This window comes from Erpetoichthys calabaricus, chromosome 6 (assembly GCF_900747795.2).
Source record: "Erpetoichthys calabaricus chromosome 6, fErpCal1.3, whole genome shotgun sequence".
Lineage (NCBI taxonomy): Eukaryota > Metazoa > Chordata > Cladistia > Polypteriformes > Polypteridae > Erpetoichthys > Erpetoichthys calabaricus.
The window spans coordinates 213732088-213757963 of NC_041399.2; the positions used below are offsets into that span (position 1 = coordinate 213732088).

At 43.9% G+C, this 25876-nt stretch overlaps 1 protein-coding gene across 1 annotated transcript in view; it reads left to right on the forward strand.

Moving 5' to 3' along the window:
• Positions 1-6709: 6709 nt before the first annotated feature.
• The window catches only part of slc39a6 (solute carrier family 39 member 6), a 67202-nt gene continuing 48035 nt past the window's right edge, over positions 6710-25876 (forward strand). Inside the window, exons 1-2 of the mRNA XM_028790885.2 lie at positions 6710-7074; positions 22608-23422. Of these exons, the coding sequence (XP_028646718.1) occupies positions 22610-23422 (813 nt within the window). The 5' untranslated portion in view covers positions 6710-7074; positions 22608-22609. The remainder of the gene's footprint in view (positions 7075-22607; positions 23423-25876) is intronic.

Consider the following 25876-nt stretch of genomic DNA (forward strand, 5'->3'; position numbering starts at 1 on the left):
GTGGGTTGGAAAATGGATGGATGGATCTTTATACAGACAACATCTTTGCATCCTACAAACAATTACATTCCAAATTTAACTTTCCAGATACACATTTCTTTCACTATCTTCAAATTAGGAACTTTGTTAAACAGAACCTGCCCGATTTTCCTCATCTAGCACCATCATCCATGCTGAAAAAATATTGCTCAATTTTCAGGACTTAGACACCATCTCTGCAATATATAAAATTATATTTTTACAGTCCCTCCCTTTCAAAGATCCAAGAGGACAATGGGGAAAAGATCTCTTAGTCGATATATCAGAAAGGGAGTGGAAAGTAGCAATGCAGGGACTTCACTCGAGCTCCATATGCGCAAAGCATACAATTATTCAACTCAAAATCTAAAATGTTTCCAGGGTGAGAACTAACCTGCGAACGCTGCAATCAAGTCTCAGCCTCACTGGGTCACATGTTTTGGGCCTGCGCCAAATTAACATCATTTTGGACCAAAATTTTTAAGTGCCTTTCAGACAGCCTTGGGGTCACAATCCCTCCTAACCCATTAACAGCTGTCTTTGGTGTTCTTCCAGATGGGTTTAAAGTGGAGAAGGACAAACAAACTGTGATGGCATTCACTACACTTTTGGCACGCAGACTTATTTTGCTAAACTGGAAGAATCCTAACTCTCCTCTTTTAACTCTTTCAGGGCTAATGTCGACTTTTGTCAAAATTCAGGGGTAGAGGACAGTAATCAGATGTAAACTGCAACAAAACTCGCTGTTACGTTTTAGTTTGACTCTCTTTCCTAGAAGAAAAGTTACATAGTTTTGCTGATTTAACCTCGATTCCCTACTTGTGCGTGAGTAGTGAAGAGCAAACAACCTCTAAAATGGCAGACATCTGGTGAGAGACCAAAGTGAATGTGCAAAGCAAAATACTCAGTGGACCTTTTACGTAATTTCGTTGAATAGGACTCTGAATTGTCAGACTCGGAGTTTGATGCAAGTGCTCTGGAGATGGATATCGAAAACAAAAGTGAGGTACCAGCATCATCTGAATGGTCCCCAGCTGATCGCGGTGCTGAACACTTTCATGTAGCTGTTGCGCCTACAGCAGCATTCGCCTAGGACAGGGGTAGGCAACGTCGGTCCTGGTGAGCCGCAGTATGTGCAGGTTTTTGTTCCAACCCAGTTCCTTAACGAGAACTCAATTATTGCTGATGAAGCACATATTGCTTAAGTGACATTTTAATGCTTCATTTTAGTGGTCTCGCTTGTTAAGGTTCTCCAACCTTAATTGCTTATTTCAATCTTAAACTGCTGCATTCAGTGTTTTAATTGCTCCTTATTAGCAATAAGATGTAAAAGACAAAGCAGCCAGCAGTTCTCCAGCTAGCTTTTTTCTAATTACATCTGTGTGTGTTCATCATGCACTGTTTGATTTAATAAAACACTTAACAGAAAAATGTGACAGACTGAAAATGATCTGTTTTAGGCTTCAAATCATTTGGATGATATCCTTGGAAAGGAAAAAAATCTACGATATAAGAGCCTTACATTGCACAGACTAACAAGCCATAAAATTAAATAAGGTCTGAGATTGGCAATGATTGGTTTCTAATTAAGCAATTGGGATGGAATGAAAACCTGTAGCCACTGCGGTTCACCAGGACCGACATTGCTTACCCCTGGCCTAGGAGGGCGACCACTTATGATGATAAGCGGTATAAACCATATTGTGTCACACTGCGAGTGCCACTGCTCCACCCACCTGTTGTGCGAAGACAGCCAGGCAGCCAGCCCACCGTATATTCCTGCTGACCATTGAGGTGTCCCAATGCCGCCAGAGGTGCCAAACATGCGCTAACAGCAGCCACAGCACATAGCAATTGCTATGTGTGCTTTTCAGAAAACCGAGTTTATTGGAAAAAATATTAAGTCAGTGGGTAATCAATGTTTTATACTATATGAAATTGGAAAAAATCAAATATTCAGTCAGAGGATCTGTACAGAATTTTTTTTTTAAACCTGGCCGGATATAATCAATAAAATTTTAGAATAAGCTCTTAAAGCACCGAGGCAGCAATATTATCTCCGTATTTCTTTTTCTTCTCCATTCATCTCTACTGGCCTATTAAACTCATCAATTTAGGTATGTCTACAAGCCTTAAGTTTAACCCCCATTGGCCATGCTCTCTCTCTCTCAGGGGTGGGTTCGACTTGTTTTTCAATCCTATTTTTTGTAAAAATTGATCGATTTGTATGAATGATTACAATAAAATCAATAAAATTATATAAAAAAAAAAACTTCAGTAAAAACAATATTTGGAATTAACTTTTCGTCAATATCACATTGAATTTTGATTCCGCGTTTGGAGTTACATCGTGACAACGCAACGTATAACTGCCCGTGAGTGAATATCGTTTCTCTCTCTCTAATAAATAAACTGACTTTTTCGAATGTTTGTCCCTGTGATTTGTTAATTGTCTTTGCAAAAGCTATTCTCATGGGAAACTGTTAATGTTTTAATATGAATGGCATATCAAGATCTCCTTTGGTGTCTAATGCCTGGACAAACTGGTGAGGAAGGCAGGCTCTATTGTAGGCACAGAGCTTGGCAGCTTGAAATCTGTGGTAGAGCGACGGGCACTGAGCAGGCTCCTATCAATTATGGAGAATCCACTGCATCCACTGAACAGTATCATCTCCAGACAGAGGAGCAGCTTCAGCGACAGACTGCTGTCACCGTCCTGCTCCACTGACAGACTGAGGAGATCGTTCCTCCACCACACTATGCGACTCTTCAATACCACCTGGGGGGGTAAACGTTAACATTATACAAAGTTATTGTCTGTCTGTATACCTGCATTGTTATCACTCATTAATTTAATATTTTCTTTATCAGCATGCTGCTGCTGGAGTATGGGAATTTCCCCTTGGGATTAATAAAGTATCTATCTATCTATCTATCTAATGTTATCCCCTGAAGATGTACTTCATTACCTTTCTTGTCACCGGTTAAAATTTTACATGTCAGAATTGTCTGGCCAATTTTGAATATAACTAATCTTCTCCTATGGCATAGCCCATCACTCAGACATAAATTACGCAATAACATTACAATGCATCCTTCTTTCAACAGTAATTCAGCCGGTGGAAGACCAGACGGTGTTAACGGTTGTAGATATTCTTTGTGATATTGTAAGTTGATGTTTTCATCTTCCGCAACATCACCACCAACTGTTTCAGCAGTCTATTGATACGCATTTAACCAATTTGATTGTAAAAATTTATGAGAGACGAGAGCGCAGGAACTGTGCCTGACAGAAGCATTCACGCGAACGAGAGGTGAGAGGACCGCGGGCGTGGGCCGTTAACCTGAAGTGTTTGAGAGGAGGACGGGACTTGAAAAAATCTCTTGGCAATAGTCTTGTCTCAAGATTTTTGTTTTATAATAGAGAGACAAGGAAAATGTATGCAACGAACCATACATATGCAAGTACCCGCCCGGAGTACCAAATGCACTAGCGACTGTGCATCCACTCATAAAACCGGCTGGGGGCACACTGGAGGGACACACCATTGTGACACGGTACTTGTAGTGAATCATGTTGAGGAGAGATGGCGGAAGGTCCAAGTAAAAGGACGTTGGACAAAAATAACAGATTGGTGTACAAAATACACCAGCGTGAGTAGTTAAGGGTAAACATGTCATGTTCATTTCGACGTTTTCACTTTTCAATGTGTAAATATTTGCATGTGTAGCTTATTTTGACAAGAATCGACAGAACACCAGCTCTGGGTTTATGCCAGTGAAATGCACCGGTTTCATATAAAGCAGGGGTCCTCAGTCACGGTCCTGGAGGGCCGCAGTGGCTGCAGGTTTTTGTTCTATCCCAGTTGCTTACTTAGAAAGCAATTTTTGCCAGTAATTTCATTTCACGGCTTGTTAGTGCTTTAACTCCACTATGTCAGGTCTTTCTCATATCCCAGATTTTCTTCCCCTTTCTAAGGATATCATCCAAATGATTTGAAGTCTAAAACAGCCGAGTAATTCTCAGTCCTACTGTTTTTACTCTTCACTTTCCTTCCAAGTATTTAATTAAACCCAATAGTGCACAATAAATACACAGCAAGTGTAAATGGTAACAAGCTAAATGGAGAAATGCTAATCTCTTTTGTCATTTGCATGTTATGGCTATTTGCTTCCCGGGTCCTCCCTGCGTGGAGTTTGCATGTTCTCCCCGTGTCTGCGTGGGTTTCCTCCGGGCGCTCCGGTTTCCTCCCACAGTCCAAAGACATGCAGGTTAGGTGGATTGGTGATTCTAAATTAGCCCTAGTGTGTGCTGTGGGTGTGTTTGTGTGTGTGTCCTGCGGTGGGTTGGCACCCTGCCCGGGATTGGTTCCCTGCCTTGTGCCCTGTGTTGGCTGGGATTGGCTCCAGCAGACCCCCGTGACCCTGTGTTCGGATTCAGCGGGTTAGAAAATGGATGGATGGATGTTATGGCTAATAAGGAACAATTAAAAACCAAGAATACAGCTGCTTAAGACTAAAATAAGCAATAAGGGTTCAAAATCTTAATGAGCGAAACAAGTAATGTGAAGCAGGAGTGTTACTTGAGCAATAAGAGCTTCTTATTAAGCAATTGGATTGGAACAAAAATCTGCAGCCACTGCGGCCCTCCAGGACTGTGATTAAGGACTCCCTGATATACAGGTGCTGGTCATAAAATTAGAATATCATGACAAAGTTGATTTATTTCAATAATTCTATTCAAAAAGTGAAACTTGTATATTAGATTCATTCATTACACACAGACTGATGTATTTCAAATGTTTATTTCTTTTAATGTAGATGATTATAACTGACAACTAATGAAAGTCCCAAATTCAGTATCTCGGAAAATTAGAATATTATGAAAAGGTTCAATATTGAAGACACCTGGTGCCACACTCTAATCAGCTAATTAACTCCAAACACCTGCAAAAGCCTTTAAATGGTCTCTCAGTCGAGTTCTGTAGGCTACACAATCATGGGGAAGACTGCTGACTTGACAGTTGTCCAAAAGACGACCATTGACACCTTGCACAAGGAGGGCAAGACACAAAAGGTCATTACTAAAGAGGCTGGCTGTTCACAGAGCTCTGTGTCCAAGCACATTAATAGAGAGGCGAAGGGAAGGACAAGATGTGGTAGAAAAAAGTGGACAAGCAATAGGGATAACCGCACCCTGGAGAGGATTGTGAAACAAAAATGTGGGGGAGATTCACAAAGAGTGGACTGCAGCTGGAGTCAGAGCTTCAAGAACCACCAGGCACAGACGTATGCAAGACATGGGTTTCAGCTGTCGCATTCCTTGTGTCAAGCCACTCTTGAACAAGAGACAGCGTCAGAAGCGTCTCGCCTTTGGACTGCTGCTGAGTGGTCCAAAGTTATGTTCTCTGATGAAAGTAAATTTTGCATTTCCTTTGGAAATCAAGGTCCCAGAGTCTGGAGGAAGAGAGGAGAGGCACAGAATCCACGTTGCGTGAGGTCCAGTGTAAAGTTTCCATAGTCAGTGATGGTTTGGGGTGCCATGTCATCTGCTGGTGTTGGTCCATTGTGTTTTCTGAGGTCCAAGGTCAATGCAGCCATCTACCAGGAAGTTTTAGAGCACTTCATGCTTCCTGCTGCTGACAAACTTTATGGAGATGCAGATTTCATTTTCCAACAGGACCTGGCACCTGCACACAGTGCCAAAGCTACCAGTACCTGGTTTAAGGACCATGGTATCCCTGTTCTTGATTGGCCAGCAAACTCGCCTGACCTTAACCCCATAGAAAATCTATAAGGTACTGTGAAGAGGAAGATGCAATACGCCAGACCCAACAAATCAGAAGAGCTGAAGGCCACTATCAGAGCAACATGGGCTCTCATAACACCTGAGCAGTGCCACAGACTGATCGACTCCATGCCACGCCGCATTGCTGCAGTAATCCAGGCCAAAGGAGCTCCAACTAAATATTGAGTGCTGTACATGCTCATACTGTTCATGTTCATACCTTTCAGTTGGCCAACATTTCTAAAAATCCTTTTTTTGCATTGGTCTTAATTGATATTCTAATTTTCCGAGATACTGAATTTGGGACTTTCATTAGTTGTCAGTTATAATCATCAACATTAAAAGAAATAAACATTTGAAATACATCAGTCTGTGTGTAATGAATGAATCTAATATACAAGTTTCACTTTTTGAATGGAATTACTGAAATAAATCAACTTTGTCATGATATTCTAATTTTATGACCAGCACCTGTAAAGCAATGCATTTCATTTTGCAATAATAGCCAACCCACGATATTCAGTTCCTTTTTCGTGAGTAACGTTACTACATTACTTTTTAAAAGTTACGTTCCCACCACTGTAGTGGGAGGTTAAGCAAAATGACACTTTTGCCTGAAGAAGGGGCCTCAGTTGCCCCGAAAGCTTGCATGTTGTAAACTTTCTAGTTAGCCAATAAAAGGGGGCATTTTTGCTTAACTTCTCACTACATCCATAATGGCTAAAATGGTACAACACACTATAAATTATAACGGACCTACATTAACGATTCTCATACAGCCATAGCCGACAGTGGTCAGTACATTTCCACCATGTTTCCAAACACATTAAGACGTTGCACAAAGTCTGTCGTCATTACCCCGTCGTATCCGGATGTAAGATGACTGTGCTGTTCGCTTGTTCATCTGTCGAAGTCGCCTCTCTTTACCGAAGGAGGATCCCGATGGCACTTTAATTAAACGACGCCTTGGAGTTGGACGGATTACCGCGGCGCGCCGCCGAGTCGCCAGCTACAGGACACCGGTGACTCGGTCACGTGACCCAGCCTGGAGTCCGGAGGCTGCAATGCGCGCGAGAACCACGAAGGAACAACAGAGCGCGTGTTGGCCCTGTCACAGGTCACAATCCGGACCGCGCAAGCGGCACTTCAAGAGCCGAGCGGCAGGTGACACCTAAGAGAAGCGACATCGTCGGCGCCAGTTCCCTCCAGGACGTTAACGACATAGAAATCGCAGCTAAGTGGGCGGCGCGGAAGAAACGGAGCCTGAGGTGAGCAGCAGTCAGCGTCCCCGCCGTCGCTCCCCTGCGCCGCGCTTCCGGAGGCTGAGTCTGCCGCGTGCGTGTGTCTGTGTGTGTGTGTGCGCTGCGCGCGCCTTGCTGTCTCTGCCCCTTCTTTGCACACGGCACTGCCCTACGGAACCGCATTTCGCACTCCAAAGCTGGCGTGCCCCTTGTCGCCAAAGCGTCAAGTGACCGCTCGGTAGCGCCAGCTAAAGCTCATCGCCGCATAGGACCGTGTAGGGCCTGCTGCCCAGTGGGCCTTCAAGGTGGCACCGCCGAGAGCCTCGTGGAGAACACGGAGCAAGCGCGAGTTGTCGCCGGACAATGCGGGCCGCAAGTGGTGGGAAACCTGCATCGGTGATTTAACTTCACCGCAGGCCAAAATGGCTCTCGAGCGTTACTATCAGGCAACGGCTGGAGCTTCTCTGTCGGTAACCGACGTGACCTCGCACCGTAATGTGATGTCATCAATTAACTCGCAGTTTGTGCTGCACTTGTAGAGGGTACCGGTAAGGTGAGGGCACGTGTGTTTTTGTCGGTGTCCGTTTCCCATGGCGGTGTATTACATGTGCGAGACCCTGAAGGCTGTGTGGGTTTTTTGTTGCATTCGTTTCCTGTAAGCTGACTGATCTGTGCCAGTAAAACGTGTTCGTCTTGCCTCAGATAGATCGTTTGTTCAATGATGAGTTGGCATCCGATTTTTATTTGTTTGGTTCTTTGTGTGTTTTAGTCCGTCTTGGTGTATTGTACTTTCCTAAAAGTGCCTTGCAGTCCTTCACGTCACTAAAGGTGTCTAATAAAGGTCAGTGTTTTCTTGAACCTCCCTGTACATCTTCTCCCAAGCAGTAATCTGTAGATTCAGTGTAGCGTATCAAAAGTTGACTTTAGATTAAATTAAATCAGTTTACCTTGGGATCTTGTTGGTCTTATCCAACACGTAAAGCAGGGACCAGTACTTGACAGGTGGCCACACATGTTTACTTTACTGATCCACAAATGAGAACAAGAAAGTCACCAAGTAACATTTATTATTATTATTAAGGAGGGATTTTAGGTGGTTTGCAGTTAAGTTTTCATACATTTGTATTCATTGTTGTTTTAGAGTGTGCCAATGTCAGTCAACACACATCATAAAGCATACACAGATCTAATGTAAAAAACTGCAAAACCCAGAAGCAGCACTGTATATCCTCAGTCGGACCCCCTGGAGGTAGTAGCGAAGGTGAGAATTAAACCAAAACTGAATGCCATTGTGAACAATGCTGCACATATATATATATATATATATATACTGCTCAAAAAAAAATGAAAGGAACACTTTTTAATGAGAGTATAGTATCAAGTCAGTGAAACTTCTAGGCTATTGATCTGGTCAGTTAAGTAACAGAGGGGCTTGTTAATCAGTTTCTGGTGCTTTGGTGCACTAGATGGGCAACAATGAGATGACCCCCAAAACTGGAATGAATGGTTTAACAGGTGGAGGCCACTAACATTTTTCCCTCCTCATCTGTTTTTTCCACTCATTTTGCATTTGGCTACAGTCAGTGTCACTACTGGTAGCATGAGGCCATACCTGGACCCTACAGAGCTGGCGCAGGTAGTCCAGCTTCTCCAGGATTGCACCTCAATACATGCCATTGCCAGAAGGTTTGCTGTGTCTCCCAGCACAGTCTCAAGGGCATGGAGGAGATTCCAGGAGACGGGCAGTTACTGTAGGAGAGCTGGACAGGGACTCAGAAGGTCCTAAACCAATCAGCAGGACCCACTGGTACCTGCTCCTTTGAACAAAGAGGAACAGGAAGAGCACTGGCAGAGCCTACAAAATGACCTCCAGCAGGCAGGCCGGCCACTGGTGTGAATGTCTCTGACCAAACAATCAGAAACAGACTTCATGAGGGGGGCCTGAGAGTCCAACGTCCTTTAGTGGGCACCGTGGAACTTGATTGGCATTTGCCAAAGAATGCCAGAATTGGCACCCTGTGCTTTTCACAGATGAGAGCAGGTTCACCCTGAGCACATGTGACAGACGTGAAAGGGTCTAGAGAAGCCGTGGCGAACGTTATGCTGCCTGTAACATCATTCAGCATGGCCGGTGTGGTGGTGGGTCAGTGATGGTCAGTCTGGGGAGACATATCCATGGAGAAATGCACAGACCTCTACAGGCTAGACAACGGCACCTTGGCTGCCATTAGGTATCGGGATGAAATCCTTGGACCAAGTTGTCAGACCCTATGCTGGTGCAGTGGGTCCTGGGTTCCTCATGGTGCACGACAATGCCCGGCCTCATTTGGCAAGAGGATGAAGGAATTAATACCATTGACTGGCCCCCATGCTCATTCACCTGACCTCAATCCAATAGAACACCTCTGGGACATTATGTTTCACTCCATCCAATGCTGCCTGGTTGCACCTCAGCCTGTCCAGGAGCTCAATGATGCCCTGGTCCAGATCTGGGAGGAGATCCCCCAGGACACCATCCGTCGTTTAATTAGGAGCATGCCTCCACTCCTCCCATAACATTATCAGGCATGCATATAAGCACGTGGGGGGCATACAAACTACTGAGTATGATTTGGAGTTGCTGCAATGAAATTTTGGCAAAATGGACTTGCCTGCTGCATTATTTTTTCACTTTGATTTGAATTCAGCCCTCTGTAGGTTGATCATTTTCATTTCCATCAAACGATGTGCCATCCTTTCGTTCCTAACACGTTACCTTGTCCATATCAGTAGAGATAGTCAGCATGATTTTTTTTTTCTCCATTGAGATCTGATGTGTTTTCAAAGTATTCATTTAATTTTTTTGAGCAGTTTACATTACTGTATATAGTGACTTTCATATCTATCTATCTATCTATCTATCTATCTATCTATCTATCTATCTATCTATCTATCTATCTATCTAGATATATTGTCCATATGCCAGTGTTTTAGCTATAACTAATTATACTTAGAGATCGGACAAGCATTAAGAATCTCACTATTCTGTATATGTGACAATACAACTACTAGAGTGAAGACAGAGACAATGGAAGGAGTCATTATATGGTCAGATAAATGTAGATCCAGCCCCTAGTTGTATCTTTTCAGTGCACTGGTTTTGAATAAGCTGATGGCTAAAGGTGCTTCAGGTTAATAGATAGATAGATAGATAGATAGATACTTTATTAATCCCAATGGGAAATTCACATTCTTCAGCAGCAGCATACTGATACAATAAATAATATTAAATTAAAGAATGATAATAATACAGGTGAAAAAAACAGACAATAACTATGTATAATGTTAAATATTAACGTTTACCCCCCCTGGTGGAATTAAAGAGTCGCATAGTTTGGGGGAGGAACGATCTCCTCAATCTGTCTGTGGAGCAGGACAGTGACAGCAGTCTGTCGCTGAAGCTGCTCCTCTGTCTGGAGATGACATTATTTAGTGGATGCAGTGGATTCTCCATAATTGATAGGAGCCTGCTGAGCGCCCTTCGCTCTGCCACAGATGTTAAACTGTCCAGCTCCATGCCAACAATAGAGCCTGCCTTCCTCACCAGTTTGTCCAGGCGTGAGGCGTCTTTCCTCTTAATGCTGCCTCCCCAGCACACCACTGCGTAGAAGAGGGCGCTCGCCACAACTGTCTGATAGAACATCTGCAGCATCTTATTGCAGATGTTGAAGGAAGCCAGCCTTCTAAGGAAGTATAACTGGCTTTGTCCTTTCTTGCACAGCGCATCAGTATTGGCAGTCCAGTCTAATTTATCATCCAGCTGCACTCCCAGATATTTATAGGTCTGCACCATCTGCACACAGTCACCTCTGATGATCACTGGGTCTATGAGGGGTCTGGGCCTCCTAAAATCCACCACCAGCTCCTTGGTTTTGCTGGTGTTCAGGTGTAGGTGGTTTGAGTCGGACCATTTAACAAAGTCATTGATTAGGTCCCTATACTCCTCCTCCAGCCCATTCCTGATACAGCCCACGATAGCAGTGTCATCAGCGAACTTTTGCACATGGCAGGACTCCGAGTTGTATTGGAAGTCCGATGTATATAGGCTGAACAGGACCGGAGAAAGTACAGTCCCTTGTGGCGCTCCTGTGTTGCTGACCACAATGTCAGACGTGCAGTTCCCAAGATGCACATACTGAGGTCTGTCTTTAGATAGTCCACGATCCATGCCACTAGGTATGAATCTACTCCCATCTCTGTCAGCTTGTCCCTAAGGAGCAGAGGTTGGATTGTGTTGAAGGCGCTAGAGAAGTCTAGAAACATAATTCTTACAGCACCACTGCCTCTGTCCAAGTGAGAGAGGGATCAGTGTAGCATATAGATGATGGCATCCTCCGCTCCCACCTTCTCCTGATATGCAAACTGCAGAGGGTCAAGGGCGTGTTGAACCTGTGGCCTAAGGTGGTGAAGCAGCAGCCTCTCCATGGTCTTCATCACATGTGATGTCAGAGCAACAGGCCGAAAGTCATTCAGCTCACTAGGACGTGATACCTTTGGGACTGGGGTGATACAAGATGTTTTCCAAAGCCTCGGGACTCTCCCCTGTTCCAGGCTCAGGTTGAAGATGCGCTGTAGAGGACCCCCCAGCTCCGATGCACAGACCTTCAGCAGTCGTGGCGATACTCCATCTGGACCCGCTGCTTTGCTGGCACGAAGTCTCCTCAGCTCTCTGCTCACTTGCGCTGTTGTAATTATGGGTGGGGATGTCTCTCCTATGCTGGTATCAGCAGAAGGATGTGTGGAGGGTGCAGTACTCCGAGGTGAGAGTGGGTTAGGGTGGTCAAACCTGTTAAAGAAGTTGTTCATTTGGTTTGCTCTCTTCACGTCTCTCTTGATGGTGGTACCCCGCTTCGAGCTGCAGCCAGTGATGATCTTCATCCCATCCCACACTTCCTTCATGCTGTTATTCTGCAACTTCTGCTCCAGCTTTCTCCTGTACTGCTCCTTCGCCGCCCTGAGTTGGACTCGGAGTTCCTTCTGCACGCGCTTGAGCTCATGCTGATCACCGTCTTTAAAAGCCCTTTTCTTCTGATTCAAAAGGCCCTTGATGTCACTTGTAATCCATGGCTTGTTGTTAGCATAGCAGCGTACTGTTCTTACTGGAACTACAATGTCCATACAGAAGTTGATGTAGTCAGTAGTGCAGTCAACAACCTCCTCAATGTTCTCACTATGAGATCCCTGCAGGATATCCCAGTCTGTAGTTCTAAAACATTCTCTAAGAGCATTCTCAGCCTCCGGAGTCCACTTCCTGAATGATCGTGTGGTTACAGGTAGGACTCTAACTTTTGGTTTATAGTGAGGCTGAAGCTGAACCAGGTTATGATCTCCTTTCCCAAGCGCAGGCAGCGGGGTGGCGCTGTATGCGTCTTTAACGTTTGCATACAGTAAATCAATAGTCTTATTTCCCCGGGTGTTACAGTCCACATACTGGGAGAATGCAGGTAATGTTTTGTCCAGCGTCACATGGTTAAAGTCTCCAGCGATTAGCACAAGCGCCTCAGGGTGCTGCGTTTGTAACTTAGCAACAGCGGAATGGATGATGTCACTCGCTGACTCCACGTCTGCCCGAGGAGGAATGTATACAATAACAACAATGACATGTCCAAACTCTCTGGGCAAATAGTAGGGACGTAAACTTACGGCCAACAGTTCGATATCCCTGCAGCAAGTGGAGATTTTGACGTTAACATGTCCAGAGTGACACCACCGTGTATTAACATAGAGAGCGAGTCCTCCTCCTTTGTGCTTACCACAGGTACTTGCATCTCTGTCCGCTCTAACTGTGCTAAACCCGGGTAGCTCCACGTTGGCATCTGGGATGGTGTTATTTAGCCACGTTTCGCAGAAACACAACAAACTGCATTCTCTGTAGGTCCTTACATTTTTCACCAGCGCAGCCAGTTCGTCGATCTTATTTGAGATTGAGTTTACATTCCCCAGAATCACAGAAGGCACCGAAGGCTTGAAACGCCACTTTCTCGCAAGCCGCTTCTTTTGTAGCTTAGTGCCGGCTCTGCTGCCACGATATGGCCTTCTTACCTCGTCGGGTAAATATGGAACCACACCGGCACTGGCATTTGTTCTCAGCGCCCGAAGTTGAGTACTTGAATAGGCGAGTCTCGGCGTGTTAAAATCCATGCCCACGTTGTAAAAGTAAGTGTGTCCAGGGAAGGAATCCACATAAAATAAAGTGGTAGGAGTGATCAATAAATAAAAATAGAAAAATAAAAGTAGAAAAGTACACATACATATACAGTCATACACGGAGCTGCTGAAAAGGCTGCCACTCACGGCTGCGCCGGATGCAGCAGTAGTCGTGATGACCTGTTACCTTTGCCACTATCCTTTTTTTTTTTTCTGCCACTACCTCTAAGGTCAGCCGTGTAATGCATCTGGCCATTTTGATAAAGTTTAGATTGATAAAGAGAACTTTGTTTGTCCCCAGTCGGAAATTTGGCTTTTTAAAGAAGCTCTTTAAATCAATGCATAATATATCTACACACACACACACACACACTATGGCCTGAACACACTCCAGAATGACTAAAACAAAGGGAAAGTTCTGACTTGGCACATACAGTTATCGTGAGTCACTATACAGGTGTATTGCTGCTGGTATTAAGGACCCCCCAGTCGTTTTTCTTGACACACTTCTGCTGAATGATTCATTGACTGAAAGTCCTTAGTGTCGGTGTGTCAGAGTGAGGGTGTGCTGCATTGTTCGTAATGGTACTGGGTTTTGTTTTAATTGTCTCCTTTGCTACAACCTCCAGGGGGTTGCAAAGTGTGTTCCATAACTGAGCCTGCGCAATTAGTTGGTTTGTTCAATTGTTCACTTCAATCTCTTGAAGTGATGTTACCAATGCAACACACCACACTGGCCTTCACAGTGTTCCAGCTGATGTGAAGGATGTCTCTACTGTCTTCTAAGGAAAAAGAGCCTGCACTGCCCTACTATAGTTCCTCTGTGTTCTGAGACCAGTCCAACCTTTTATTAATGTAGACCACCAAGTACTTGTAGGAGTGGACCACCTCTAAATACATCCACTTCCTGAATAGTGCCCAGACGTAGAGGCTCATTGTTGTGGCGAAAATCAATGAGCAGTTCCTTGTTAAGTTGTAGACAGTTCTTTCAGCACCCCCTGCCTTCTCTTCTTTGTCTCATCCCTCTTATCAATTCTCCCCCATAAGTGCAGAATCATGTGAGAATTTTTTCAAGTGACTTGACCTGCTTTTGTATTTATAGTCTTGAGGTGTAACAGAGTGAAGCAAAAAGGAGACAGGCCTGTTCATGTGCTGCTCAGTGTTGCTCACATCCTTAACAGAAACACAGTTCTTCAGTTGAATCAGGTGTCTGCACCCCATTCATGTTGCTTCATCCCCTCCAGACGACCATGTTAACTGTGCACTAGTCACTAGGAAGTGAGTCAGTGTTTAATTGTGACATAGGTCTGTGGTTATGTTAAAGGGAAATAAACAGCCTAGAGCACATATAGATGACATTGGCCTGTGGTGACATAAAGGAAAATTATGGTTATCGACAGAAATGCATATACAGTAAATATTCGTTTACACTGTAGACATTAATTTAGGTTATCACACATGATTTGAACTCTATTTGCAGATGAGAAAATAGATGGGACTGAATTCCATCTACTCTTTGCTGAAGCTTCAAGAAATAGCATGAAGTGTGTGCTTTACTGAAAGGAAATGTATTACTGTAGGGCGCTCTACTCACAGCAAGCACAATGAAATAGGGGGTGGGATGGAAGGAAGCAGGGAACACTTTACCAGTTAAACCATTAAAACATAAAAGTGTATCTATCACACAGCTGTGTCAAACAAAAGATGCATAGCAATAGAGTTTATAAAAATCACTTTACAGATAAATAAATTACCCATGACGATCACATATCACCCTTCAGGATCAGATACTGCATCTGATACTACAAATGTGACTGTTCTATGTATTAAGATTCCCACACCTCTAGTTTTCTTTGTAAAGCTGGAATGGAATATTTCGCCAGTCCAGTCGCTATGCAGCTGAAACTTATCCTTGATTAATAAGGGGGTCTCCTATAAAAATACTATTTTAGTGTTTAGACCTGTTAGGTGAGAGAATATTTATCTTTAATTCATGATTCAGACCTTTAACATTCCAGCTCACTAAGTTAACTGCTCAGTCACGGAGACATTGCTTCTGAACTTTTTGTTGCCATTTTGTAGTCTTATCTGAAAATAAAACAGCTTTGACCTTAATTTCCAATTTTCCCAAGAGTTCCTGCCATGAAGCCTATTGTTACGCTGGTACTTATAATTATAAGGATTTAAAGGATAGATTAGAGATCGCTTGCTCTCCCCCTCCAGTAATTTTGCCTCCCCACGTGGAGCTGGACCACACATCATAAAGCCCCAGTCCTCTGACATACAGTCCACGAGGTCCATTCAGAGCAGAAATTAGTTGGGATGAACATCTGCATGCTCAGGGGGTTCCCAGGGCTGAACTTTAAAACTACTGGTTAAGAGAATGATGAGGTGGATTATACCGGGGTGAGGAAAGCAGGAGACAGAGCTGGAGGTAGCAGAGTTAAAGATACTAAGATTGGCATTGGGTGTGACGAGGATGGACAGGATTAGAAACGAGGACATTAGAGGGCCAGCTCAGGTGGGAAGGTTGGGAGACAAAGTCAGAGAAGTGTGATTTGTGTTGGTTTGGACATGTGCAGAGGAGAGATGCTGGGTATATTGGGAGAAGGATGCTAAGGATAGAGTTGCCAGGGAAGAGGAAAAGAGGAAAGCCTAAGAGGAGGTTTATGGATGTGGTGAGGGAGGACATGCAGGTGATGGGGTTGACAGAGCAAGAAGACGAGGACAGGAAGATATGGAAGAAGATGATCTGCTGTGGCAGCACCTAACGGGAGCAGCTGAAAGACAAAGAAGAAGGAATGTCGGTCCTGCAAGGCCGCAGTGGCTGCAGTTTTTTGTTCCAACCCAGTTTCTTATTTCAAAGTCAACTATTGGTGCTTAAGCACTTATTGCCCCAGCAACATTTATATCCTTTTTGTTACGATTTCCCTCCCTTAATTGCTTAATTTAGTCCTAAATGGCTGCATTCACTGTTTTTAATTGCTCCTTATCAACAACTAGCTGTGTAAGCCCATGGTGTAAAAACCCCAGGCTCCTAGAAACTATTGAAATCGTCAGAAAGAAAATGGAAATGCAGAGTCGGCATTTCGTTTTGTGAACGTGCTCGCCTCCGTTTTCTATCAGCGGCTAAGCAAGTTTCTCCCTCCTCGGAGGTTTCGTTTTGCTGATGTGCATGCCTCACTTGTGTATTAGTGGCTAAGCAAGTTTGTCTTTCCTTGGTGGTTTTACTTTGGCAATGGAGTCGCTTTCTTTCAGCTTCATGCTGTAGCCTCGTACTTCTTTCTTCTTCTGACTCATTAACTTGGGGCCGCCTTGCCAGCTTTTTGAGCTTCATGCTGTAGCCTCGCACTTCCGGGCCGGACAGACAGACACACACACTTCCACGCATAGACGTTTATATATAAGATAAAATTTAAGTAATAATTATAATAATAATAATAAAAATAATATTTCATTTATATGGTGCCTTTCTGTGTGTGTCAAAGAAACCAGCAGTTCTCCATCTGGTTTGTTTCCATTTATCCCTGTGGTTATTCATCATGATTGGATCCAAGCACATCACCACCTTTATCAAGAAAGCCAGGCAGAGATTGTTCTTCCTTCGCCAGCTTAAAGAGCATGGCCTATCAAAGCATATATTGTTACTTGGCCATCATTAAGAGTATTGTGATCTCCTCCATCACCATTTGGATTCCTCCTGCCTCTTCTCTTTCTGAGACTCGGTTGCAGCAGGTGATCTGTTCAGCTGAGAAAATCATTGGCTGTTGTCTCCCAGCATTAAAAGTTCTGTTCACCAGAGCGAAAAAGAGAACAGGGAAGATGGCAGCTGACTCCACCCACCCCAGCAGCCATCTGTTCATTAACTCGCCATCACAGAAGAGGTGCAGGTCTGTCACAATCTGAACTGCACGCTGTTATGGAGAAATGTCAGAAAATACAAGCAGAGTCTTCAGAAAGGCTATCAGAATTTCAGACTTTATTGCACAGCATAGAAAACAATTGCAGAGCACATAAAGTTTAATTCATGAAGTGAGCCCCAAATGTATTACAATTCTTATCTCCAAATTCCCCCCCTTCCAGACTAGTTTCCCAACATCTACTGTATAGAGGTTCCCATGATGTTGTCTCCATTCAGCATCTCTACCCATAACAATCACCTGGTGTTCCAGACCTTCTCATAACAATATTCTTGCCCCTGAAGACTTCTTCTTTTGGCTGCTTCCGTTAGGGGTTGCCACAGTGGATCATCTTTTTCCGTATATTCCTGTCCTCGTCATCTTGCTCTGTCACACCCATCACCGGCATGTCCTCTCTCACCACATCCATAAACCTTCTCTTAAGCCTTCCTCTTTTCATTAGCACCCTTCTCCCAATATACCCCTCATCTCTCCTCTGCACATGTCCAAACCAACACAATCTCACCTCTCTGACTTTGTTTCCAAACCGTCCCACCTGAGCTGACCCTCTAATGTCCTCATTTCTAATCCTGTCCATCCTCATCACACCCAATGCAAATCTTAGCTGTGCCACCGTCTCCAGCCCATATAACATAGCTGGTCTCACTACCGTCCTGTAGACCTTCCCTGTCACTCTTGCTGATACCCGTCTGTCACAAATCACTCCTGTCACTCTTCTCCACCCACTCCACCCTGCCTGCACTCTCTTTTTCACCTCACTTCCACACTCCCCATTACTCTACTGTTGATCCCAAGTATTTAAACTCATCCACCTTCGCCAACTCTATTCCCTGCATCCTCACCAGTCCACTGACCTCCCTCTCATTTCTTGCCCCTGAAGACATCCCCATAATAGTCTTCTTCCCAATAAACCTCATAAAAATATTTTTGCTGGCAGGACATATTTGCCACCCGGCGATACGCATCACCTGATTACCCCTCCCTTCATTCTTATGGCCTAATCCTGAGCTGTTAAAATCGATGGCCTTTCAGTTGTTAATCAATTTTTAACGTAACAATTAAGTTGAGATCAGAAGGGCCCATGTATGAAAACTGAACTGCCTAATTATAATTCAATAAATGATTACTTGTTGCGCTAGCATCCTGTAAGGCTAAGGCTAACATAATAGGTGACTGTGCCAGTGAACGGCAGCGCACAGCTTCACTGATGAGGGCCAAGCTGCGAACAACTGCGACACAGTGCTTCATGCTTAAGAGAAAGAAGGAAAAAGACAAGCCTTTAACAATTGCTTCTTTAAGCTCACTCTTATGTGCTATTATATCTTATTATTATTATTATCACTAAGCTGTATAAAGAAACATTGCCATTGTGGTAGTTCAGCCTGGACACAAACACGCAGACACAGAATGTCCCGAAAACACACACATTTATTTACAGTTCCAGCACACGACACAGTGCCCATGCACCAAACACCCTTCAAAAGTCCATCTCTTGCTCCCTCGGACTTCCTTCTGCTGCCTTTACTCCTCTCCTCCCAAGCTTTGTCTTCTTCCTCCCGACTCCAGCTCGTCTACTCGATGGAAGTGGCCTCTTTTATAGCCACCCGGGTGTGCTCCAGGTGCTCTGTGACGGTCTTCCAGCAGCACTTTCTGGTGTGGCAAAAGTGCCGAATGAGCACCCGGAAGCATCCCAGGTGTCTGTGGAATTCCTTCTGGCAGCACTTCCGAGTGTGCTTCACAATCCTCCGGGCACCCCCCTGTGGTGGCCACGGGCCCCAATATGGTTAAGCTTCCATGCTCGGGCCCCGTGGTCCCCATACAGACCAGGGCAGCTGCTCTCTTGTGGTCCAGGCAAGGTATAGTCCCTCTCCTGGTCCTTCCAGGCTTCCCGGCCGGGCATAACCCACGGCCGTCCGTCACACCATATAAACTTCCATGCTACTGTAAAACATATATGTGCGTGCTAATATAAGCCCATGAATGCAGACAGCAGCACTTGTAAGACATGGCACACAGCTGCCCAGTGATCGGACAGAGGCCAAGCTACTGCTTACGTGTATATGTATATGTATATATGTGTGTATATACATTATATATATATGTGTATATAATATATATATATATATATATATAATATAGTACTGTGCAAAAGTTTTAGGCAGGTGTGAAAAAATGCTGTAAACAAAGAATGCTTTCAGAAATCTAAATAATGATTGTTTATTGTTATCAATTTACAAAATACAAAGTGAGCGAACAAAAGTAAAATCGAAATCAAATCAATATTTGGTGTTCCTACCTTTTGCCTTCAAACCAGCATCAATTCTTATAGGTACACTTGCACAAAGTCAGGGATTTTGTAGGATTCTAGTCAGGTGTCTGATCAGCCAATTCTACCAAACAGGTGCTAATGATCATCAATGTCACACGTAGGTTGAAACACAGTTATTAACTGAAACAGAAACAGCTTCAAACTGGGTGAGGAACAGCCAAACTCTGCTACCAAGGTGAGGTTGTGAAGACAGTTTCATGTCATGGCAAGATTGAGCACAGCAACAAGACACAAGGTAGTTCTACTGCATCAGCAAGGTCTCTCCCAGACAAAGATTTCAAAGCAGACTGGGGTTTCAAGATGTGCTGTTCAAGCTCTTTTGAAGAAGCACAAAGAAACGGGCAACGTTGAGGATCGTAGATGCAGTGGTCAGCCAAGGAAACTTAGTGCAGCAGATGAAAGACACATCAAGCTTATTACCCTTCAAAATCGGAAGATGTCCAGCAGTGCCATCAGCTCAGAACTGGCAGAAACCAGTGGGACCCAGGTACACCCATCTACTGTCCGGAGAAGTCTGGCCAGAAGTGGTCTTCACGGAAGTGTTGCAGCCAAAAAGCCATACCTCCGACGTGGGAACAAGGCCAAGCGACTCAAGTATGCACGAAAACATAGGAACTGGGGTGCAGAAAAATGGCAGCAGGTGCTCTGGACTGATGAGTCAAAATTTGAAATATTTGGCTGTAGCAGAAGGCAGTTTGTTCGCTGAAGGGCTGGAGAGCGGTACAATAATGAATGTCTGCAGGCAACAGTGAAGCATGGTGGAGGTTCCTTGAACGTTTGGGGCTGCATTTCTGCAAATGGAGTTGGAGATTTGGTCAGGATTAATGGTGTTCTCAATGCTGAGAAATACAGGCAGATACTTATCCATCATGCAATACCATCAGGGAGGCGTGTGATTGGCCCCAAATTTATTCTGCAGCAGGACAACGACCTCAAACATACAGCCAAAGTCATTAAGAACTATCTTCAGCGTAAAGAAGAACAAGAAGTCCTGGAAGTGATGGTATGGCCCACACAGAGCCCTGATCTCAATATCATCGAGTGTATCTGGGATTACATGAAGAGAAAGAAGGATCTGAGGAAGCCTACATCCACAGAAGATCTGTGGTTAGTTCTCCAAGATGTTTGGAACAACCTACCAGCCGAGTTCCTTCAAAAACTGTGTGCAAGTGTACTGTAATAAAAAAGGTTTTCTCTGTAACAGGAGAAGGGATGAAATAAAGGAGTAAGGGGGGGGGTTGGTCGCTTCAGTGCAAAACCAGCTACAAAGATTGGAATGTTTGGGATGATAGTGAAAGAATGTGCAAAAACCTGTGTGAAGGACAGCCGGGTCCCATGCCCGGCAGGGACGCCCCTGCTGCATCTATTCCGGGGGAGCCACCATGGGCAGCTCAGTACCTCCCCCGGGACGCTTGGTGGCAGCCTCCCTGGTGGACGATGATTCCCCAACCTGGCGCAAGGCTCCATGGGACATGGAGTCCTCCAGAGCCTGGTTGGGGGCTTGGATGGCCACCTGGGGGAGCTGCGTGGACTTACCAGCCCGGCTGGTCAATTCCTCAGCCCCACCCGGAAATGCAATTAGGCCCAGGTGACCAAGCACCTGGACTACATCCGGGTGGGGTATAAAAAGGCCAGCCACCACCACTCGAGAGAGCCAGAGTCGGGAGGAAGAGGACTAAGCCTGAGGAGGAGTGGTGGTGCTGAGGTGGAGAGAAGTGTGAGTTGTTGTGTTGAAGTGCTTTTGGGACTGTGTTGGGCCTGTGGGACACGGGGAAGGCGTGCCCCACGGCTGAAGAGAAAATAAAGTACCTTTTATTAAAGTACGTGCCTCTGCGTGAGTCTGTGCCGGGTCGGGCGCTATATAGCGCCTTTTACACTTGCTTCTCATAAAGAGTTTCAGAATGTTATGGGAATACAGTCAAGGCTATGTACTTGTTTTTCACTTCGAGGGGCTTCATTGCAAGCAACGCTTGTTATTGTGTGTCTTCTGATACTAGGCACCATCTCAGTGAGGGCCAAGTAGAAGAAAAACAATACTGCGTCCCGTGGAAGGGTGTGTGCTGAAACTGATCACTTCTGTATACACTGCTTACACGTATGCCATTTTGGGTAAGGACACTCAATTAGTATATAAGGGAAGGTTCCGCCCTCAGTTTCTTCGGAAGCTCAACCGTGGGGAACGTGCACACCGCCCGGTATTGGACCAGGCTCACGAGTTGATCCTCTGACGAGACTGACACGCGGGCTCCCTCAGTCTACTGGTCTAGGATGATGGCTCTGGGTCTTTTGATATTACTGTAAGTCAACAGTATAATTCACATATCTGTATTACTGTAAGTCAATAGTATAAATCATATATCTTTATATATATATTACTGTAAGTCAATAGTACAATTCCTATATCTGCATGTATATTGCTATTATATTGTATGTAACTGATATTATATTTGAACAAGTAAACAAGTGAAGTATTGGACCTTTCCTCTCTGATTCTTGCCTGCTTATTTTCTGTTAAAACCTTTGAACCATTTTCCCAAACTAAAACATGTACCTAGAAGAATTGATGCTTTTTTTTGAAGGCAAAGGGTGGTCACACCAAATATTGATTTGATTTAGATTTCTCTTTTGTTCATTCACTGCATTTTGTTGATTGATGATAATAAATGATTAACACTTCCATTTTTGAAAGCATTCTTAGTTTACAGTATTTTTTCACACCTGCCCAAAACTTTTGCACAGTACTGTGTATATGTACTGTATATATATATATATATGTGTGTGTGTGTGTGTGTGTGTGTGTATATATATATATATATATATATATATATATATATATATATATATATAATATAGTGCCTTTCACATCTATCTGTCTGTCTGCATGTCTGTCTGTCACTCTATCTATCTATGATAATACTTCATAAACAAATTCACTTTCTCATTTAGCTGTAATCTGATCATCCTGCTTGATTACATTAACCCAAATTATCCCAGTGCAAAGCATCACTCATATTTTTTGGGCATGTGTGAGATACAGATATTTGCATTGCATATTGATCATTTAACAGAACAGCTGTTCAGGGGTTCTTGGATTCATTTTCTCTTTGTGTGTTTACCTTTTCTAGAAATGGCATCAAGAAGATGTTTGCTTACAGTACTTTTTACCTTAAATGTACTTTGTAAAGGACACTTTAATGAAGACCCTGAAGTAAAGTGTGATGCCGTTATTGATCAAAATTCAGACCGTCAGTTGCACAGATCTAGCGTTGAAGTTACTCAGACTGTTGATCTCCAAACGGCAAAGCATATGCAAAATCTCAACTTAGAAATTCTGTTTAAACGTTATGGTGAAAATGGCACTATATCCATAACTGGACTCAAAAAGCTGCTTAAAAGCATTGGAATAGACAATGAAAAAAAAATTAAAGTGCACCATAAGCATGATCATGGAAAAAATAATGACCATCATCATTCAGGTGCCTCCAAACATGAGCAGCACCATTTGCACCACCAGCATTCTCACCAGCACCAGCATGACATCCCAGCCAGCAAAAAAGGTGCAGACATTCCAAAAGGTGCAAAGGGTAATACTTTAACTAATAAAAAATCAGAACATTCCAACCGAGATCACAACACGTACAACAAGAAAGTCTTTCATGAAATCAGCACTACACCAGCATATACCTCCAACATTCTGCTAAAAACAAGTGAGATTCGCAACCCAAGAAGTATCAATGATGTTCCAGCCTTTGAAGAGAATCGGCAGGCTACCACTGCAAGGACACGACTGTCTGGTCCTCCTATCCAGCCAACAACTGAGCAGCCCCTTGTCAGTAACTTCTTTGTTTCTTCTGATCACAACTTACCTCCTCAAATACCTAAAGAGCACACCGGGTCTGAAGACACAGATGATCACAGTCATGACCACCATGATCATGAGGTAAGACACAACGCATTTTACATGGCATGGGCTGTCATTATACTGTATAATGATAATTATTTTTTTACAGCATATTTGATTTATCCTTAACCCTGATTTTGCATTGTTTCTACCCATGATCCCTGCTAATCAGTTTTAACAACACATTCTGTACTCCGGAATTAGCTAATGTTTGTAACACTGATGGCTCAGTCTTCTTACCGCAAGAGTACCTCTTATGGAACAACAGCAGGCTTTCTCTCAGTTTTGCTGCACACGTGTACTAGAAAAGTTAAGTACTTTCTTTAGATCTGCCTATTATGATTCTCTTTTTGGAGATCAATACAGTTATAGTCCTATCAGTATACCCTTTATAGTGTCCTTCAAATAAATATATATATACACATCATTAGATAGATAACATATACTGTATATATATATATACATATATATATATATATAGTGAACCTTGTACCCGGGCACAGACAGACGCGGAGGCCAACACACACACAGTTTATTACACATCCCCTTTTCCACAACACAACACACAGTGCCCAAATCACCACTAAAGTTCTTTCTCTCGCTCCACAGGGTTGGGCTCCCTAGGTCCGTGGCCCCCATACAATCCAGGGAGGCTGCCCTCTTACATTCCAGGCAAGATATTGCCCTTCTCCCGGTCCTCACCTTCTCACGGCGTCCTGGTGGGGCAAGGTCCCTGGACATCTGACAAAATACACATAGTGTGTGTGTGTATGTATGTATGTATGTGTGTGTATATAATATATATATATATGTGTGTGTATATATATATTGTAGCAGTTATGCGTGTTGTCCACCTCTCGAACCCTCAGGTACCACTCTTCAAACCAGGTGAAAGTACAATAACTATTTTTATTATTGTACAGTGCACAAAGCACTCCACACACCACACTCATATATTCAATAAACAATTCTCTATAATAACAATCCTCCACTCCCAGACACGTCGCCACCCTACCTCCCAGCTCAGTTCAGTGTTCTGGGCTTCCCAGAGTTCTTTTATAGCCCCTGACCCGGAAGTGGCTCCAAGCCAAACCCACAAGTCCGTTTTCCTTCCGGGTCAGGGCAAAGTCCTTTTCTTCATCCCGGGAGCACATCGCTTCTTCCAGTCACGTGACTGGGATGCACTCCCGGGTTAAAGGGCATGCCAGAGCCCACTAGCCCCCCTACAGCGACTCCTGGCGGCCCCCAAGGTATCCAGCAGGGCTGTGTCAAAACACTACAAAGTCCATAAGGCCCTGCTGGAACTCGGGGCACAAATATGCTGTCCGGAGGGCTCCTCCTAGCGGCCTGGGGGTGATGACCGGAGTCCATAGCCGGTCGTCTGTCACAATATATATATATATATATATATATATATATATATATATATATATATATTGCATAGTTTACTGTCAAATAATGGAAAGAGTACGCGACACGTGTTTCTCCCTCGTTTGGGCTCATCAGGCATACACACTTTACTGCTCCCCTCTCGGGGAATCGGACATCAGCGTCAGAGACAAAGCCCCTTTACACTGCGCCACGGTGTGTGGTTCGTTTATTTGACAAGCGTTAGTACCTGGTAGGTAACCACCCATACAATTCAGGTCGTCGAGACTCAGTCTACAAATGCAATGAATGTAATTACTTCGGACCTACAGGCTGTCAAATAAACGAACCACACGCCGTGGCGTAGTGTAAAGGGACTTCGTCTTTGACGCTGATGTCTGAGGTTCGATTCCCCGCAGGACTGCAGGACGCCATTACGGCATCAATGAGTCCACGATTCTTTTTATTTAAAAAGGAGGAAAAGAATATAAGATCTACGGCCGCAGTATCCTTTAACCAGGGCGCAAAACGAGTTGTAAGTAGACGTAATAAGGCGGTACTCCGATGGAATCTGGTTTAGGGATTTGGATTGAAGACTGCTGGAAGAAGAACAACGGCGGTGCTACACAATCGCCTGAAGAGGCTCCTTTAGAAGAGCTGTAACGCTCTCCTTTGTTGTGTAGTAAAATTAAACTTATCGTTATCGGACAAATCGTCGTGTCATTGTTGGTGAGTAACCATAATTAATTATCTACGTACAGTACTTATTACATGTACATAGTTTAGTGTCACTGTACACACATTTTTCTGTGTACAATTTTTCTTGCATTGAATGTATTTATTGCTGGTGGCCTGTCTATCGTAATGGCTGTAACATATGTGATATCGGAGACGCTCGATATCTTTAAAATAATATTTAGGTTTTACTGTATATAAACAGTGTGTTTACATACATAATTTCAACGAATCTTAGCTAATATCTAAGAGAATACAAAGGGTTTATTGCTGTATAACTGTGTGGGAAATGTTTATAATAGTGTGGGAGAGTTTATAAGGGCTTAAAATATATAAAAATAACCATATGAACATATGGTTTTTACTTCACGGATTTTCACCTTTCGTGGG